This window comes from Hypomesus transpacificus, chromosome 20 (genome assembly GCF_021917145.1).
Source record: "Hypomesus transpacificus isolate Combined female chromosome 20, fHypTra1, whole genome shotgun sequence".
Taxonomy (NCBI): domain Eukaryota; kingdom Metazoa; phylum Chordata; class Actinopteri; order Osmeriformes; family Osmeridae; genus Hypomesus; species Hypomesus transpacificus.
Window position 1 is genome coordinate 4,396,062 of NC_061079.1, and position 19,256 is coordinate 4,415,317.

Below are 19,256 nucleotides of genomic sequence, written 5' to 3' on the forward strand. Positions count from 1 at the left end.
ATGCATGTTAAATAGTTAGATGACTCTAAGGATGACACAAATGGTGGCCAGTGAGTGACAATGGTGGTATGGTGATAGTTTGTGATATGGGGACAGTTTGAAACACATTCTTGGCACGTGAGTTTTACTTGGGGGTAAGGATGTAGGTGTTTGTTTTATTATGCATTGATTCATTGTGTTATTTAGGTTTATTTCCAAGTGATTCCAACGGTTTTCCGAACAGTTGATGGCGATGATGCATCTCAGAAACATTGGTGTCAGTCTGCAATTTAAAGCCAAAGAAGAAGAAAGAGTCACGCCCACGAGCTCCGCAATTGGATATCTTTTTTGAGTCCCGTGCAAACTATACACAGCGATTGGTTCGGGTATGTAAAGCGCGGTGTTTGAATTGTAAGAAAACCGTGTGTGTAAGTAATTAGCAAACGTAGAGATACAAAGCAAGGAGTATTGATAAAAAGTCGTGTTTAGCTAGCTTGCGATTCCAGCAGGGTTTCCACGACGATCACCAACTCGGAACAAGGTTAGCGCAATGTTCATATAAAAGAGGAGCTTGCTATGCCATGTTCCTTTATCTTTGAGAGATTATTACAATTCGCCGGTGGTGTTTCCACTGTGTCCAGGTAGCTAGTCTAGCTATCTTAACGTTAGCTGGCTATATGTTTTCCTGGCAAGTCATCATGTGTAACAAGCTTGTAACAGCCTGTATTTGCTTCCCTGCTATCACCAGCTCTAACCCTAAATTCTGTATTGTGAACATATCCATATGAGGATGTTATGGTTGCTATAAACTTCAGCAATTTACGTTATTGTTGCTTGCACTGTAATATTATTGTATTAACTCGTTAGCTGAGATATGGTTACTTTGCAACAGACTGTTCCATTACTTTACCGTTGTACTTCTGATACTTGGCCTTCTACTGTACTTTCTATATGCACTATTTATACCTCGCCTTGTGTAAACAAGCGAGAGTGAGAAATGGCTCAAATTTTTTAAGCAAGCTTGATGTAATAGCGTTAGCTTGGTTTGTCTGAACGTGCAAAACAGGTTCCAACAGATCGTTGGCTATGGCGTATTTGGCGTCTCCAAGTGGACCCTTTTCTGATGACGAAGACATGCCCGTCCTCGAGTCTACGGCAGCAGATATGGGGGGACTAGCAGGTCCGCTATTCAAGGGGATCACTCCACCGGAGCTGTCCATCATTTCCCCCGGTCTGGAACCTCGAGAGGTAAGAGCCACATTATAGCACCACGTTATACATGATTATTTTTCTCTATGAGTGAGGGTTCGTTTTGACAGGTGACAACTTGTCACTGACGAGCAGTTTTTTTCTCTCGCAATCTTCTGTATAGGTAAAAAATAAAAGTAAGAAGCCTTTGTTTTATACTTTATCAGAGTAGTTCAAATTCATGGAGAGATGGGTACTGTCAATGCATTTTAGAGGTGATGGGGAACTGGACGAAGCTGCTTGGTGCAAAAAGTTGTGAGTTCGATTCCCGCTCGGAGCATGTTTGGTGCCCAGTTGCAGTATCTCTCGGACTTTTTTTGCGTGAAGTTTGCATATACTCCTACTCGCAACGTTTCCTCTGCAAAGCACCGCTAAAAAAAAAACATGCAAAACACATCGCTCTCCTGGTTTGCACGTATTTGAATTTGAAGCCTGGGCGTTTCTGAAATGGCTGCTTACTGCTCCTGACTGCCATTGGGGGAAGGACTGCAGGATGGAAAAAATGTAAAGCAATAATGTCTTTGGCAAACAGTTCCTGTGTTTGTGTGTTTCAAGGTGTCTCTTCTCCCTGCATGTGTGTGTCATTTCATTAGTTATGACTTCTTAAATTTAAGAGGGCTGTCATAAACGCCCAAACCAATTATAAAAGTAAGCTAGAAACCAAACTCAAGACTGAAGATAGTAAAGGTGTTTTTTTTATAATGATCTCGATCTCTGACTATTAAAAAAACCTCGCCTTCTGCACAACATGCACTCTAATCATTCCCCCGACTTCTCCTGGCCTTTAAATGTAAAACCTGTCAAGACCAGTCAGAAAAATAATTTGATCTTATATCCGCAAGGCTATTTTTCTCATTTATTTGCATAGTCCTTGCAACTTCTTTTATACGAAATTATTTTCCTTGTGTAATGTGGTGATTGCACTTGTTCCGTTTTGCTTGGTTGTGTCAGTTGTGTGCAAACTGAAACAAGTTCCTAAAAACTATGTTGTCAGGGCAATATAAATATACTTCATCTTAACTGGCTATCAGTGGAACGAGTCGCTCTTTTGAACAAGCCTTCAGGGAGGACTGGTATTAATCACACACTTGCCTTGCCTGTCAGAGCACGGGGAAACTTGCCCTTCACAAGAAGTGTTTTTATTTTCTTACAAAGACTAATGGGTTTTCCTTGTGGGTCAGCCATTAGGTTGACAGTTAGATTAGCGGCACGGGGATGCTAAAAGCTGTCGTTCATTCATTCCTCACTCTCTCAGACAACACAGCTATTGATTCTTGTATGTAGTCAGCCGATTTAATCAGTGACGCTGGGGAAATAAGTGTTCTGTAATGAATGCTGCTTCTAAAGCCTGTCGACGCTCTACCACAGCAAAGGTACACTATTAACATTGTTTCTTCCTGTCCTCAGAAACCAGTTGTGAAGACTGGAGTGCCTAGACAAGGAAACGGCGAGGAGAAAGTCAATGTTTATCTGCGCGTCCGGCCACTGACTGACGGGGAGAAGGATAGGGAAGAGGACCAGGTGAGAGCTGCTCCAATAGTTGCCCACCATTTCGCCACGCAAAAGCGCTTGTGAACGCAGCACGCCAACGTGTCCTCCTGCGTCTCCCAGGGTTGCGTACACGTTCAAAGCGGCGACATGGTGATCCTCAAAGCCCCCAAGGACTCTCAGAGCATGAAGAGCGCAGAAAGGGGAATCACCCAGAGCATCCACAAGTTCACCTTCACACAGGTACCCCCCCCACACACACACACACACACACGTCCCTCTTTCACATGGTACAGGACACACATTTACACATGAGCTGGCGCTTACCAATGTTGGTTATATATATATATATACCGTAGCATGTCATGCTAATTTGAGCATCATCTCAGTCTCTGTGTTTCTTGTGTGTAGATTTCTGGGCCAGAGACAAGCCAGCAGGACTTCTACGACAGCACCATGAAGGAGATGGTGAGGGATGTTCTGCACGGAGAGAACCGACTTCTCTTCACCTACGGAGTCACTAACTCTGGGAAGACCTACACCATCCAGGGTGAGAATTAACCACCAGAGCCCTGTAACCATCCTCCACTCTATCCACTACTAGGTTGGATTTCCCTTCTAATCATACATATATACTACTATCGTTTGTTATTATGGTGTAGTAGTACCACGGAATACTGCAACATATTTGGAGTACTGCAATGTATTAGGTGTCAACACGACCCTAAAGGACATCCACTCATTGGCATCTGTCAGGACACACGACTGTTTGAACGAATCGGTTAATTCATGTATTGTCGGGGTCAGATGGCTGAGTGGTTAGGGAGTCGGGCTATATTAATCAGAAGGTTGTTGGTTAGATTCCCGGCCGTGCAAACGTTGTGTCGATGACGATGACGTTGTGTCCTTGGGCAACAATGTACCTGTACTTACTGTAAGTCGCTCTGGATAAGCGAGTCTGCTAAATGACTAAATGTAAATGCATGCATTGTTGGTTCGCCGGCGCTGACGTTGCGAGTCTGGTTCCTTGTCAGGGGTGGGCCGTGAGGCGGGCCTGCTGCCCCGAGCGCTGGTGTCCGTGTTCAGGAAGCTGCAGGGCCGGCTGTACGCGCCGATGGACCTGAAGCCCGTCCTCTCCCAGGACGTGAGGCAGCTGGCCCCGGGGGAGGTGCGGGTGGAGGAGCGTCGCAAGGACTCCCTGCTGAGAGAGGTGAGGAGGAGGGAGGACTGAACACTTGGAGCCACACGGGCCACGCCCTCTTACCGGTTTGGCTCTCTCCATAACGTCATCGCTAATCTCGACAACATTTCGACCGTGAGCAATTTCGATGAAAATGTGCAATTTGTGAACTTTTTTCATTTCTGAACTCAACGATGAAAGGCGAAATGCGTTTCCTCATCGTTTTGATCGGTTTACGAAATCGTCAATGGCAACGACACCCACACTCAATCTCCTTCTGCTCCTTCCTGACCTCGTGTCCCGTCTCTGCCGGCGCCAGGAGGAGTGTTCCCGGTTGAAGGGCGGCGGCGGCGGGGGGAGCAGCAGCTCCACGTGGGACAGCGGTGTCGGAGGTCTGTCCACGGCCAGCCACATCGCCTCCCAGATGGAAGGTACAAGGGGGGGGGGGGGGTGCAGTCTTGCCGTGACTGCCCGGCAATGAGGGGTTGTGTTTGTTTTTACCAGTCTGCTTCTCCCACCAGACCTCCCCTGACTAGATCTGTACTTTATCTGTGGGAGATGATTAGAGTCTAGAGATCAAACGTAGTGTTGTTATTTTTTTTTTGTCGTTGATTTTGTTTATCACATCGTAGACACAAGTGTATCCATACACCCCGCACGTTTGGATTGAAGATTCGTGGGAACCGTATATATTTTCATAGGCTAGTTGGAATCATTCTCTCGCTTTGTTTCTCTCTCTCTTTTTTTCTCTCTGTCTCTCTGTCTGTCTCTGTCTCTCTCTCTGTCTGTCTCTCTCTCTTTCTCTCTCTGTGTCTGTCTCTCTGTCTCTCTCTATGTCTCTCTCCCTCCCCCTGCAGAGGCCGACAGCGTGTGCTTGGACCTGGGCAGCCTGTCCCACAGCGGCGGGGAGGACCTGGAGGGGGAGGCGCTCTTCTCCGTCTGGGTGTCCTTCTACGAGATCTACAACGAGTTCCTGTACGACCTCCTGGAGGCCCCGCCCTCCCAGCAGCTCAGGAAGAGGGCCACCCTGCGCCTCAGCGACGACAAGCACGGCAACCCCTACGTCAAGGGTACGAACCAGGCCCCCCCCCGGGAGCCGGACACGCCGACTGGACTGGACACCCGAGGGGGGATCGTCCGGAGCGGGGTTCTCCAATCCTGGTCCTCGAGGGCCCGCTGGCCTGCATGTTTTGAGATGTTTCCCTGCTCCCGCACGCCCGTTTCAAATGAACGGGTCGTTATCAAGCTCTGTGGAAGCCCGGGTTTTGACCGTTCATTTGAAACGGGCGTGCCGGAGCAGGGAAATATCTCAAACATGCAGGATGGCGGGCCCCTCGAGGACCAGGGTTGGAGAACCCTGATCTGGAGTTCAGATTAGAAATCTAGTTGGACTTGTTTTATTGTAAATGGCTTATCCGGTGACTTAATTTAAGTGAATGAGTCATTATTTGAAGGGGATTTTTATCAAGGGAAATGTTCTTACTTCACTGGCACCTTTATACTTGTATTGACTTGTTTTAAAGAATAAGCCAGCTCATCAACTGATGTGTATTGCCAGGGCACGTTGTAGAAGCCAGTACATTGTCCTGAAAAGCCTCATTTGACGTTGAACTTTGTGTGGGCGTTCTCCTCAGATCTGACCTGGATCCAGGTGAGTAGTGCCGACGAGGCCTGGAGGGTCCTGGGTGCCGGCCGTAAAAACCAGAGCTTCGCCAGCACCCATCTGAACCACAACTCCAGCCGCAGGTACACCGCCTATTCTAACGGCAACAATTACCGTAACTGAATTGCTTCATGTTGTTTTAGTGCTGATTTTGAAATACTCATCAGAAATCATTTATTCTATGACTATAGTGGCTCTTCCAACCCTGTACTCGGACACCTTGCCTGTTGTAGTCCCTCGTGACATTGTCACCCTCGCTAGCGGGGCTACACCTTTCCCCCATACTAACTCCACTTCCCATGATCCACCTCTTCAGCCACAGCATCTTCTCCGTCCGCCTGCTGCACGTCCTTCCAGAGGGCGGCCGGGGCCAGGCCACACGGATCAGCGAGTACGTCTGTCCTCCACCTGCATCCTCCTGCTGACGTGTTCCTGCTGGAACCTTGTTAGCTACTGTTAGCATTCCAGAGTTAGGACGATTAGGACAATGAGCTTGGCCGGGTTTCCCAGATTCGTTAAGAAGCTCTTCGTGCTCAGATCCTCTTAGGAACGTTCTAGGAGCGCTGTAGAACGCTCTTAGAACGTTCCTAAGAAGATTTCGGCGTTAAGAGCTTAACGAATCTGGGAAACCCGGCCCTTGTCTGTTGGGTGTGCCTACTGTATGTCGTAGCAGTTTAGCGGGGTTCTGTAGCCGTATGTGTGTGGGTGTTAACGTGACCTCTCTTCCCCCTCCCCCCCGCAGGCTGTCGGTGTGCGACCTGGCGGGCTCCGAGCGCTGTAAGGAGCAGCGCAACGGCGAGCGCATGAAGGAGGCCAACAACATCAACACCTCCCTGCACACGCTGGGGCGCTGCATCGCCGCACTCCGTCACAACCAGCTACACAGCAGGTACACACGCAGGGGGGGGGGGGGGGGGCATGTGATTTAAATTCAGCGGCATGTGATTTAAATTCTTCACCCCAAATGAGGGGGTCAGATGGCTGAGCGGTTAGGGAATCGGGCTATTAAATCACAAGGTTGCCGGTTCGATTCCTGGTCGCGCAAAAAATAACGTGTCTATGGGCAAGGCACTTCACCCTACTTGCCTCGGGGGGAATGTCCCTGTACTTACTGTAAGTCGGTCTGGATAAGAGCGTCTGCTAAATGACTAAATGTGTGTCAATGACCCGTCTCTCCTGAAGGACGCGGGCCCCTCAGGTGGTCCCCTTCAGGGACAGCAAGCTGACCCGGGTCCTCCAGGGCTTCTTCTGCGGCCGCGGCCGCTCCAGCATGGTGGTCAACATCAACCCGTGCGCCTCCACCTATGACGAGACCTTGCAGGCTCTCAAGTTCTCGGCCATCGCCACGCAGGTAACGCCGCCGCTCCCCCCTTCTCGGCTAGCTCCTCCTCTTTTTAAGTGTTTTTTTTATTTTTACCGTCATTTTTACCCTTTTGTTCTTGTAAAAGTTGACTTCCATTGAACGCAGTGTCATTTCTCCCTCTCTCTCCCCCTCTCTCTCTCTCCCCCTCCCTCCCTCTCTCTCGCATGTCCAGCTGGTCCACGGCCCGTCCTCCAAGACGCGCGTGGCCTACATCCTGTCGCTGCTCCGCCAGGCGGCGCCCGGCTCCAGCGACAGCACGCTGATGGAGGAGGAGGAGGAGGAGAGCGACGCGGAGGAGGGCGACATCACCATGTTCGATTCCGAGGTACGGCTTCGAGTACCTTCGAGGAAAAGTAGACCTAGACTTCAAATTCTCTCTCATACATATGTGTGAGAGAGAATCTTAAGTATAGGTCAACTTTCACACTGCAAAAATAAATAAAAAATGGACAATTGTTTCGTTATTTTTTTAGTAAATGTTTTTTTTGCAGTGTGTATGAACAACCAATGTCTAGTAGTAAGGCTTAGGTGACTGAGGTCTCTCTCTCTCTCTCTCTCTCTGTATCTCTCTCTCTGTATCTCTCTCTCTCTCTCTGTATCTCTCTCTCTCTGTATCTCTCTCTCTGTATCTCTCTCTCTCTCTCTCTGTATCTCTCTCTCTCTGTATCTCTCTCTCTCTCTGTATCTCTCTCTCTCTCTCTCTGTATCTCTCTCTCTCTCTCTCTCTCTGTATCTCTCTCTCTCTCTCTCTCTGTATCTCTCTCTCTGTATCTCTCTCTCTCTGTATCTCTCTCTCTCTCTGTATCTCTCTCTCTCTGTATATCTCTCTCTCTCTCTGTATCTCTCTCTCTCTCTGTATCTCTCTCTCTGTATCTCTCTCTCTCTGTATCTCTCTCTCTCTTTGTATCTCTCTCTCTCTCTCTGTATCTCTCTCTCTCTCTGTATCTCTCTCTCTGTATCTCTCTCTCTCTCTCTGTATCTCTCTCTCTCTCTGTATCTCTCTCTGTATCTCTCTCTCTGTATCTCTCTCTCTCTCTGTATCTCTCTCTCTCTGTATCTCTCTCTGTATCTCTCTCTCTGTATCTCTCTCTCTCTCTCTCATTCGTCTCTCTCTCTCCAGGCTCTCCTGCGGGCCATAGACGTCCTGAAGGGCGAGGTGCAGCGCCAGCGGGAGGAGAAGGAGGCCCTGGAGGCCAGCGTCAGGGAGCACGTGGTCTCTGAGATGATGGAGGTCATCACCCGCATGGAAAACGACTTCAGGTACTACGGCGGCCTCTCTCTCTGTCCCTCTCTCCCGCTCTCTATCTCTGTCTCCCTCTCTCGCCCTGCGCCCGTAAAGTAGGAACCACTCCACACGCCTCCGGTGATCAAGGACACTTGTGCTGGCAGAACGTTGTTTTGTAAAAACTGTCCTAGGGTCTGCCTGTCTCTAAATGAGGTCACTTTTACACCCTGTCGTGCTTGTTTTAGGCAACACCACGGAGAAACTTCCCCAGAGGTTTCAATTAAATACTTTTCGTGTGGTTAACACATTTCTGCGGTGGATAGTTGTGTGACTTGATGGCGTGTCTGTGTATGTGTGTCCAGCGAGACCCTGGAGACAGAGAGAGCGCTGATGGAGGAGCGGTTTGAGGACAAGATCAACAACCTGAAGAAGAACCTGAAAAAGTACTACAGCCAGGAGCTGGAGGTGAGCAGAGAGAGACAGAGAGAGACAGAGAGAGACAGAGAGAGACAGAGAGAGACAGACCTATAAGAATATATCCGGTCTAGCCCCGAGCTCAGTGTGGTGTACCCTTGAGGGGGTGTATTAAAATCCCCTCTCCTCCCCCCCCCCCCCCCCCCCCCCCCCCCCTAGGAGCGAGACGAAATCATCAAGTCTCTGAACGCCGCCCTGCCGGAGGACAGGCGCAGCTCCCAGTTTGTCCAGCCGGCCCCCGCCCTCCCGCTCTTCCCCCCCCTGGGGCTGGACGGCGAGGGGCCTCGCCGCTCCCAGCGCCTGGCCGTCACCGTGGAGACGCGGCGGACCAACTCAGAGCTGGATGAGTGTCGGAAGGAGCTGCTGACGAAAACTCAGGGTGAGAAGGAAGGGGAAGGGGGAAAAAGTGTTTTTTTTTCTCGCAAAAGTTTCTATGAACGGACAGTTTTGATGACAGGTCGGTGTTAAAACAGAGCTTTCAGTGCCTGCGGACTCGTCGAAGGAAGATAAACGGGCTGGAGTTTTCATCTCTGGAATATAGGGAGGCGTGTTGGAGCCTCCTCATTCCTGGGCAATGGGGCTTCCTAACTCTTATCTTCTCCCCACTTTCCCCTCCCTCTTCTCCCCCAGAACTGAGACAGCTCAAGGCGCAGCTCACCCTGCCTGGAACCCCGGGCACCCTCACCCACGCCGCCGACCGCAAACTCGAGGAGGGACAGCGGGTGAGTTCCTCAAGTCTTTCTCGACTCCCCCCTCCTCCTCCTCATGTCGACAGGCGGGCATGGCAAAGCGACTGCGTTCAAACCGTGTGTGTGTGCGGTCATGCAGAACCTGAGGCAGCTGCGTGCCGACCTGCAGAGGCTGGGCCAGGACCTGCAGTCAGGAGAGCGAGCCTGCTGCCGCAACACTGGAGGGGAGAGGCTGCGTCAGACGCTGGCCAGCGCAGACGACACACTCGCCAAACAGGTACACACACACCTAAAGAGCAGTTGACCTGCCTCCTCCTTTAGGAATTGCAAGGAAGCTTCCAGAACCGGAATGTCTCGTTTTGAGTCGGGGTTGAAATGGCATTCTGGTCGTTGAATGTCAATCCATTGTAGTAGGCAAACGAGAGTATTTTCGCTAGCTTGAGAGTGTGTAAAGTGTTAAGTCTGGACGATATATCTCTCTTTATTTGCTCTCTCCTCCCTCTGTTGTCTCCTCTCACTAACTTCTCACCTGTTCAACTAACACGGGGTCAGGTTTAACTAACTGCTCGGGGAGTCTTAACAGCTGCACCAGGTTGGCACTGAAGGGGGTGGGAGGTGAATGATCACGGACAAGCTGACCTGATGAATCTCTCTCCAATCCTCCTCCTTCCGTTTTGCTTTCCACTTCCCCCCTCTCTTCACTCCCTCCACTTCAACTGGCTTGCTCCTTCCACACTTCTTCTTCTCTCTCTCTCCCACCCACCTCTCTCTCTCTCCTGTGGGTCTCCTCTAACCTCGTTGGCTGGCCTGCCCCTGTCCCCGTCCCCAGGACCAGGCCCTGGTGGAGCTCCAGAACAGCCTGCTGCTGGTGAAGGCTGAGCTGAGGAGGACGGCCGAGAGCCTGGCCCAGCTGCAGCTCCAGCAGCCCCCCTCCGCCCCCTCCCCGATGGCCACCCCCAGCTCCTGTAAGAGGAGGGGCTGCGCGGCAGCGGCGGCGACCCCAGCCAACAGCGAGAACCAGCCCCCCGCGGAGAAACGCACCTTCTTCCGCTCAGTGTTCCCCACTCGCACGCCGGCGCGCAAGGCGGGCCGCGACAACACGGCCACGCCCTACGCCCAGGTGCTGCGCTCTCGGCAGGCCACCCCGCCCCCAAGCCCCCAGCTGTCCTATCGCAAGTACTGAGTCGCAGCCGGGGAACCAATGATATCGCAGCCTGTCTGACTACTACAGCCATCATGCTCAAGTTAACCAAAACAGCCAGTGTACAGTATATTATTTTGCTTTTAATAGCAATATAGCAACAAAAGATTTTTTTTTTATCACATTCTTTTTTTCCTTCACTGTTTAAGTGTTATGGTGTACTACTACGCTTTCTGACTTTATGCATGTTTGACTATGAGGATTGCTGATTCCAATGGTTGGCCACAGTATGAAATGGTGCTGCGTCTGAAGTGCGTGAACCTGTCTGTTCACGGGTTTAGAATGAGGCATTAAGCACATTAACAGTCTCCTTTTGCACATAATACCTCCTACTGCCAAGGGCTTTACAACTTTTGTCTTTCGATGAAACGTTGCAAAGGTCAGTACTTTATCTTAATTTGTGTATACACTTTTTTCTGATTTGTCTGTTTTTACACACCTTTTACTGTCTTGACCAGTATTTTCTTCAACGACTGAGTGATGCAACAGTTACTGTTCTCGTTCCTCAATAAAAAGCTACTTTATTCAACTCGGCTTCACGATTACACAATCGCTCATGCACCACCACGCACGTAAACAAACAAAACAACATATTTACAGGGACATTTCGAAAAAATTGACGTTATGATCCTCGACACATCCGTGACACGGGGCTCGATGGATCCGGTCGGCGCTGTGCATTCTGACCACGCGAGGCAGAGAGAGAGAGAAGGCTGTCGTCTGATGCAGAGGCCAGCCCGGTGGGTGGGTGGAGGGGTGAGACAGGGGGAGAGAGGAAGGGTGTTTCAGGGGGTGAAGGAGGACAGGTTGAGGGGAGACATCCTCCTCACGGGCGTGTTGTTGTTGGAGAGCGGCGCAAACAGCTCGGTGGGCGACATCTCCGTGTGATCCCTGACCTGGGAGATCTGTCTCAGCAGGGCCTTGCCCTCCTCACGAGCCTACACACACACACACGGCAGCAGTGTTGGAAGCATTAACAGTACTAATACATGTTCCAGGTCAGGCTGAACGATCATTCAAATGAACGGGTCGTTATCGGCCTTCTACAGAGCTCGATGACAACCCATTCATTTGAAGCAGGGAAACATCTAGAACATAACGGAACCGTGGACCCCCGAGGACCAGGACTGAACACCCCCAGGGATAGGTAGCATATTTCCCACAGAGAAAAGCTCAGTAAACATGGCTAAGCCCCGCCCCCTTACGTCGTTGTAGTCGCAGCAGCGCTGGGCGCAGAGCGACGCCTCGTCGTACAGCTTGTTCTTGAAGTAGAACTGGCCCAGGTAGCGTAGCGCCGTGCTAACCTCCGCGTGCTCCAGCTGCTCCTGGGGAGCGGAAAAACAGGGGGGGGGGAGTCACTCGCACGCTCACAACATCGTCACTGTCCACACGCCAAACCACCAACACACACACAGTGCAACACTAACCCCACAGGAGAAGATGTCCTGGATGTATATGATGTAGCATTGGGCGGCGTCGTCTGACTCGTTCAGCTGTTCGTGGAGCCTGTCGGCGAATAAGACCATTCCGGAACCCCGTTAAAGAGAGACGCATGAGCCTCGACCGTCAACAACCACCACACCTTAGTTTTAGTTAGTCGAGGTTTTTTTTATGGTTGTTTGTCATGTTTTCTATTTTAAATGTTCCTGTATTCTAAATTTGTAGTGTTATATTGCATTTTGTTGCGAAGCACTTAGTGATTTTTATCTGCGAGAGGTGCTATACAAAAACTTGATTTACCTAATATCTAATCTAGCTGGATGAAGGGCACTTACTTGGCTAGTTTGAGTAGGGCCATTCTCTCCACGTCCCCTACAGAGTACGCCCTCCAGTAACACTGAAGGGAAAAAAAAAATTCATCGCAAAATCACCTCGCGAATCGATCACGGCCAACGAAAGCGCCGAGGACAGGCCTCCTGGCGATTCAAAAAGAAAGTTAAGAGTCGTCGAGGACGTGGCGTCGCTCACCTTCTTGGCCTCGACTTGCTGGGACAGTTTCTCGTAGCTCTCCCCCAGAGCGACCAGCATGCGCGAGTCGTTGGGCCTGGTGACAAACACGTGCGTCACTGATGTGCTAACCGTACGTCTGCCCAAACGGCGACGGCTCGCGCTGGATGCACTTAGGAATGACTTACCTTGCCTCAACAGTCACAAACATCATTCAATACACACACAAACACAGTCATTCAATACAGTCTCACACACACACCCCCTACCTGAGCTGGTGAGCCTTTCGGTAGTAGTAGAGGCAGTAGAAGGGCATCTTCAGGATCTCGTAGGTCTGGCCCAGGCCGTACCAGGCCCGGTAGTCCCTCTTGTTCACCTCTATGGCGTGTCTGATCAACACACAAGGGGTTTCTCTAAGAAATCTGTTGAGGTTAGGTCCATAAACCTAAACTAATCCAACCTTAATGTATCTAACCACCCCCTTCCCTCAGTACAGTCCCCTGGCCTCCCAGGCCTAATCCTATCCCCCAGTTCGAATCCTAACCCCTAGTCCTAATCCTAACCCCTAGTCCTAATCCTAACCCCAAATCCTAATCCTATCCCTTAGTCCTAATCCTAACCCTTACCCCTAGTCCTAATCCTAACCCCTAGTCCTAATCCTAACCCCTAGTCCTAGTCCTAATCCTAACCCCTCGTCCTAATCTTAACCCTTAGTCCTAATCCTAGCCGGACCTGTAGGCCTGAATGGCGGCTGAGGTGTTCTTCATCTCCATGTACTCGTGGCCCATCAGGGTCCAGGCGCCCAGGCAGCGGGGGTTCAGCTTCAGAGCTCTCTGGAAGTACAGAGCTGCCTTCTCGTGCTGCGAGCGCAGGCTGTAGTAGTTACCTGGGAGCCAGACAGGGAGGACACACACACCCGTTCACATACATAACCACGGGTTGGATACGGTCGGAGAAAAGCATAAAGGGAAGCCTCCGGAACCGGACAGAAGGTGCTTTGTTTGTTTTTGAGGATGATTTTTTAACGTTCTGTCAAGGGTCTACAGATGGAAAATGTGCCATTTTGGCTAAATCTGGCACATTTACAGTCATGTTCATTCATGTGCACTGCCCCTGTAAACAAATTCTCTCAAATGAGAGACTTTGGGGTCTGTAGAAAGGTCTAGGGCGCGTCCTTACCGATAACGCAACAGGTCTCCACTCTGTACTTGTCTATCTCCACCAAGTTGTGTGCTAAATAGCTCAGCTCCGGCTTCATGCTCTGGGGAACAAGAGGAAACACACACAGACACCTATGTTAATGGTGACTGGAGATGCAGGAAGTGACAGAGGAGAAACAGGAAGCAGATGGGAGAGAAGGAGTAGAATGGAGGAGAACTGGAGAGAAAAAAAGATCGTGAGAGAATGGGGACATAGGGGAGAGCATCGATGTTCTGTCTCTAGTCTACGGAATCAGATTTTTGAATCCATCCAAAGACTAACACAGGAAGGGAGATGAAGTGTGTGTTAATGGGGCATCATCATTTTTCTCCCTCTAACTATCTAAAACTTCGGCCGGCGACCTTGCCATCACCTGCTGAAAAACAATGCTCTTTTTTTTTCATTTTCTCTGTTCTGGCCCCAGAACACAGAGAAAATGAAAAAAGAAATACAATTATTTTGTTTAGACTTTCTGAGCACCAAGAGAACTCTCACCCTGACATAGAGGAGGTTGGAGAAGGTGTCCATGTTCTCGATGCGGAAAGGATCCTGTTCTCTCAACTCATTAAACAGAGCCAGGGCCTGGTCGATATCTGTGGAGGACACTTCCAATCAATCAACACAACCTCTACATATTTAGAACTGAAATAATGACATACTAAACATAATAAAAAGGCAATACCACAGGTAACAACGTAAAATGTAACTGCTCCTTCAGGCAACATTTCAATTCATAAGAAAACAGTATACAATTAAACCTTAGTTACCACCTAATGCTTCTGGCTGGACAAACAAGGGGCAAAGAGGGACAGAGTCCCTTCAAACCTCGGATGTTGTGGTAGGCCACGGCGATCTGGGAGATGACGTAGGTGCTCTTGGAGAAGCCTGCCTCGATGAGACTCTGGTACTTCTGCAGGGCCTCCTTGATCATCTGCAGCTCCGTGTACATGTGGGCCAGGAAGAAGTCTCGGATCCAGCAGTCCGGCAGAGACAGTGACTTGAGCTGTGGAGCGGACAGCAGGGACCACATTAACCATCCAGCCGCGAAGGGGGGGGAGGGATATACATGTCCATTTGATATAATATACATACATACATACATATACAGCTCTGGAAAGGAATAAGACACCCCTGCACCTTTTTCTTTCTTTGTATAAAAAGTTGAGAAGGACCATTTCGAGTGGGGAACGGAAGGGTCAAACTTGCGGTGGCCTCGCTTTTCTTTTTACCCTGCTGTTCCTCACTCCAAAATTGTCCTTATCAGCTTTTTTTCAAAAAGGAAAGAGAAGGGTGCAGTTTTTATTTTCCCAGAGCTGTATTTTTTGTAATATTTTGAGCGCTGGGAGGGAGGGGAAGGAGGGGGGGAAGGATTTGCGGAGGAGGAGGGCGAAACCGCTCGCCCTGGACGACGAGGAGGAGGAGTGGGCCCGGCGCGCGGTTTCTCACCATTTCTATGTTGGTGACGAGGTTACAGAGCTCCAACCATGCGCCCCAGTGTAGAGGCAGAGCGTGGGCAGCCTCCACGAACACGTCCACCGCCTCTTTCAGCAGGTCCAGCTTCCTCAGCACCACTCCGTACCTGCGCGCTCGCGGGAACACAAGCACGTCCGGGTGAGAGACGCGCGGCGACAAGCGAGCGCGAGGAGGGTGGAAGAAAGTCGACTTCCCTCCGTGTCTTATGCTAATCACGATCCGTCGATCGGCTATTGCCTCGGTATCCGTTTGTGTGTTCCGTCTTATTGTTCTTCATACACGTTCCTTCAGTAATCTATACTGTGTTCTGATCGGTCTACGAGGAATGACTGCTGAATGGAAGTTGGCGTGTGTATGAGGTGTATTCAGGTAGAGTGTGTGTGAGGTAACTTCAGGAGGTGTAACTCAGTAGTGTGTGTGAGGTGTGTGTGTGGCGAGGCTCCTCACAGGTAGAGAGCGAAGCCGTCCAGCTCCCCAGCGCTGTGCTTCTTGCTCAGCTCCACCCTCAGCTCACGCAAAGCCTCGTTCCTCACCTGCCCCTTCTCCAGAGGCCCTGCAGCCAGTGGACAAGATCACGTCCATCAACATCACGTCCATCAACATCACGTCCATCCACATCACGTCCATCCACATCACGTCCATCCACATCACGTCCATCCACATCACGTCCATCCACATCACGTCCATCAACATCACGTCCATCAACATCCCGTCCATCAACATCCCGTCCATCAACATCACGTCCATCAACATCACGTCCATCAACATCCCGTCCATCAACATCCCGTCCATCAACATCCCGTCCATCAACATCCCGTCCATCAACATCCCGTCCATCAACATCCCGTCCATCAACATCCCGTCCATCAACATCCCGTCCATCAACAGGAGGAGGTTAACAGTTGAGTTCCTCACCGAGGCTGTCTACAGTCTCATCGTCCTTCTTCTTCTCTCCTGACTGGGAGGAAACACAAAAACAAGGGGAGACATGAGAAGCATTTGATGAAAATGAAATGTTATCAACGTTTGAATTGAAGGGTTTGGCAGGGCTAGCTTTTGAACGGAGATGAGTGGATTAGTCCAAGCCCCCTTTTTTTCTGTCTCGTTCAAATCGTTTGTAAAATTAGTTACATTCCTTCCTTTTAGCAGATGCTTTTATCCAGAGTGACAACTGCAGCAGATAGTTACGGAGTGCACAGTTCTGACGGTATTGTCGAACTTAATCACAAGGAACGCGTGGCGTCTTACAAAACACAATCCAACAACATACTTCAATTGTATATTTTTGTCTGCGCATTCTCACCAGGTAGCGGGAATACATGAAGAGGAAGTAGGCTTTCTGGCTACGGCAGCCTCGTAGGAAGTAAGCAGCGCGGTCATACTCCTTCAGGTCAAAGTAAGACTTGGCTAAACCAAGAGCATCTAAGTCCTGAGCATCCTCCTGATTCAGGGAGAGTTTAAGGACAGAAGAAAGGAGAAGGGTTAAAGGGAAAAGGAGAGTTTCTGAATAAATCAACCAGGTTTATCTGTAGACGGCGTTATATAGTGAGTGGTGGTGGTCATCAAACCTCGGTGAAAGGTGCTGGTGGAGGTAATTCGTTTTTGGGCAGCGGCTCCAAGGCAAATGCTAGCTCTGATGCCCTAAAAAACACAGGGTAAATTCGTGGTTTTAACACGAGTTAAGAGAATGAACTGATAAGCTGTCACACAAACGATTGACTAGCCTTGCTAGTGATCGTATTTAATCATACACAATCGCTGCACACTAATGGTTGCTACACAAAACACATTCCTAAAATGTCACATTAACAAAAAGTTACAACAACAAAAAAGTTACATTACATTTGAAAACGTTAACTAGTAGCAGGTACTACTGTCATTCCGCCTGCTAAAAAGCTAGCCCAACGAGCTAGTTAAGATTACCAACAAATCTGTTTCTCCCACCAGACCACATATATAAATATCAAGGACGTCTCTTACCATTTCACGCTGTGTACCAGTCCTCTTTCTTTACAAAGCGATATCACAGATATCAGTTGTTTCTTGATTTGCACTAAATCTCCAAACTCACTACAGAGGGCCGCCATTTTTCGTAGAATACGTCATGGTAACGCATGTTACCATTGGCCGACACATGTCCAATAAGAAAATAAAGAATCCACTCTCGGACACACGGTTTCCGTTTATAACCACAAGGGGGCAGCCTTCACCACGGCGCTGCGTTAACAAAAGAAACGGAGATTGTCGCAGCAGTGGTCCCGTTAACCACCATCCCCACCTGACTGCACTTGATTTGTTCATTTGTAATCAAAAGCTTGTAGAAAGCTAATGATTAGCCGCGTGCAAAACCGTATCTACCTCCTTGATTGATTCATTTGCTATTGATGGGTAATACGTTAATTAATCTCTGCAAGAGAAAGGGCATGCTTGAATTGTATTTTGAATGTTTTAACCCACTCCTAGTCTTAACCTATAAGGTTGACTGAAAAAGTTACATTGATTGATGGCCTATTATAAAATGGCTAATTAATAGATTACTGTTTGCCATTTGCCTTGCCAGCAAATAATTAGTAGCCAGCAACCAACTCACAGCTGTTTTGGTACAAAAATGCCCTTTAAACATCCACGCTGTCACTGTGATTTGAATTCCATTCTCCAGAATGTTGCTTTGATAACAGCTTGTGGGACTGAGTTTGTCCCACTGCGACTGATGCTGCTAATCTGTGGATTGCCATGTGGAGCACAGATTCCGGGTACTAGCCTGCGTCCTGAATCTCTCTGGTGTCCCCTGAGACCAATGGAAAGGACGCAGAACAGCTGGGACCCTGTTGGGACATTGAGAGAAAGAGGGGAAAAGACGACCAAAAAAATTGATAAGCGAGGACAAGAGTTTCGCGTTTGGTGCTGTGGGCCGGAGGGAAGGTCGGGGTTGGATAGCGGTTCATGGCTGAGCACGTGAGCGCATAGATATGGGCGGCATGAATGCCGTATTCGCAAGAGACGTGACGTCGCTACGCAGACATGAGAGCTCTTCTATAATAATAATGTTATTATTCTCCTCTCTGCATTCTCCTCTGCTGAATGGAGCCCCTTTCTCTCACTCTCTTTACTGCACTCTCTCTCGCTCTCCCTTTGGAGAGCAAAATACACTTTAATAGAATGACAAGGTAATCAAGTATACCCAGGGAGTTTACAAGTGCAGCCAAATGGCTCACTGTGCAAGTTGAAAGAAGCACAATAAGACAGGTTATATGCCCTAACCTCTTTTATACACCTTCCCATTTCTCCTCTCCCTCCCTCCCTCCCTCCCACCCCAGTCTCATCCCCTCTCTCTCTCTCTCTCTCTCTCTCTCTCTCGCTCTCTCACACACACACTCACACGCGCGCTCACATTCCCTGCAGGTAGAGCAGTGAGCTGCGCGAGTTGCTGAGACAGACTTCTGAGACTGCTGTGTAATTAAAATGGACAATATGCCTGCAATGTGCCTACATGCTTTCGTTAGCCGGCTCCACAGACCAGGCACTACAGGGCTCAAAGCTGTGTGCGTATAGATAGCACGCCTCTCCCACATCCAAACTCTCTCTCACTCTCTCTCTTCCTCTCTCTTGCTCTCTCTCTCTCTGTCTTTCTCTCTCTTTGTCTCTCTCCATTCACACCTGTTCTTGTTTGTTCATGTTAGACCCAGTTTCTTGATACAGCACTTTGTTCCAACCACACTCCGTTCTTCTGAAGTTTTTGTGTGTGTGTGTGTGTGTTTGCGCGCACGCTTTTTGTGTTTCTTGCACTATCTCGTCAGCGTTGGTCCGTCAACGTAAATGTTTGCGTGCGGGCCGCACGTCACGCAGTTTCGCAGCGCGCATGCGGTTTCTACATGAGAGTACATGCGCAGCAAGATGAATCATCCAGTACACCCCTACGTACTTCAGTCTCTCCGCGTTGGCGTGCGTGGACGCGTAGTCTCACAGCTGTACTTACCCTGGGCTCTCTCCCTGGAGGGGGGGGGGGGGGGGTGGGGGGGGGCGGGGGGAGGAAGGACCCGATAGGCCAGGTGCAGGACCCTGTGAATCGACTGCTGATGAAGCTGTCACTTTGGATTGAGGACAGCCAGCAGCCTGGCCTCATTTG

General features: G+C 49.7%; 2 protein-coding genes across 5 annotated transcripts; one reads left to right on the top strand and one right to left on the bottom strand.

Moving 5' to 3' along the window:
• Nucleotides 1-44: 44 nt before the first annotated feature.
• kif20a (kinesin family member 20A) lies at nucleotides 45-11,039 on the top strand. 4 transcript variants are annotated; one of them, XM_047043201.1, is made up of 20 exons: nucleotides 45-134; nucleotides 224-365; nucleotides 1,046-1,227; nucleotides 2,635-2,748; nucleotides 2,839-2,958; nucleotides 3,127-3,265; nucleotides 3,750-3,925; nucleotides 4,215-4,326; nucleotides 4,753-4,965; nucleotides 5,530-5,641; nucleotides 5,875-5,949; nucleotides 6,301-6,447; nucleotides 6,741-6,909; nucleotides 7,094-7,246; nucleotides 8,042-8,181; nucleotides 8,509-8,611; nucleotides 8,780-8,999; nucleotides 9,251-9,342; nucleotides 9,449-9,586; nucleotides 10,139-11,039. In XM_047043201.1, exons 3-20 carry the CDS (start codon nucleotides 1,066-1,068, stop codon nucleotides 10,490-10,492), a joined length of 2,739 nt encoding a protein of 912 aa, XP_046899157.1. In that variant the 5' UTR covers nucleotides 45-134; nucleotides 224-365; nucleotides 1,046-1,065; the 3' UTR covers nucleotides 10,493-11,039. The 4 variants fall into 4 exon arrangements, with proteins under 4 accessions (XP_046899157.1, XP_046899156.1, XP_046899159.1 ...); XM_047043200.1 differs by lacking the exons at nucleotides 45-134; nucleotides 224-365 and adding an exon at nucleotides 375-520; XM_047043203.1 differs by lacking the exons at nucleotides 45-134; nucleotides 224-365; nucleotides 10,139-11,039 and adding exons at nucleotides 375-520; nucleotides 9,862-10,132.
• Nucleotides 11,028-17,230, bottom strand: cdc23 (CDC23 (cell division cycle 23, yeast, homolog)). The gene is made up of 16 exons (XM_047043215.1): nucleotides 17,111-17,230; nucleotides 16,699-16,771; nucleotides 16,434-16,571; nucleotides 16,046-16,088; nucleotides 15,578-15,683; nucleotides 15,104-15,236; nucleotides 14,483-14,660; nucleotides 14,153-14,250; nucleotides 13,637-13,718; nucleotides 13,190-13,343; nucleotides 12,727-12,846; nucleotides 12,479-12,554; nucleotides 12,286-12,347; nucleotides 11,938-12,016; nucleotides 11,716-11,835; nucleotides 11,028-11,448 (listed from the first exon to the last, which is right to left on the bottom strand). The coding sequence occupies exons 1-16, from the start codon at nucleotides 17,215-17,217 to the stop codon at nucleotides 11,296-11,298; spliced, it is 1,722 nt and encodes a 573-aa protein (XP_046899171.1). The 5' UTR covers nucleotides 17,218-17,230; the 3' UTR covers nucleotides 11,028-11,295.
• Between the last annotated feature and the right edge of the window lie 2,026 nt (nucleotides 17,231-19,256).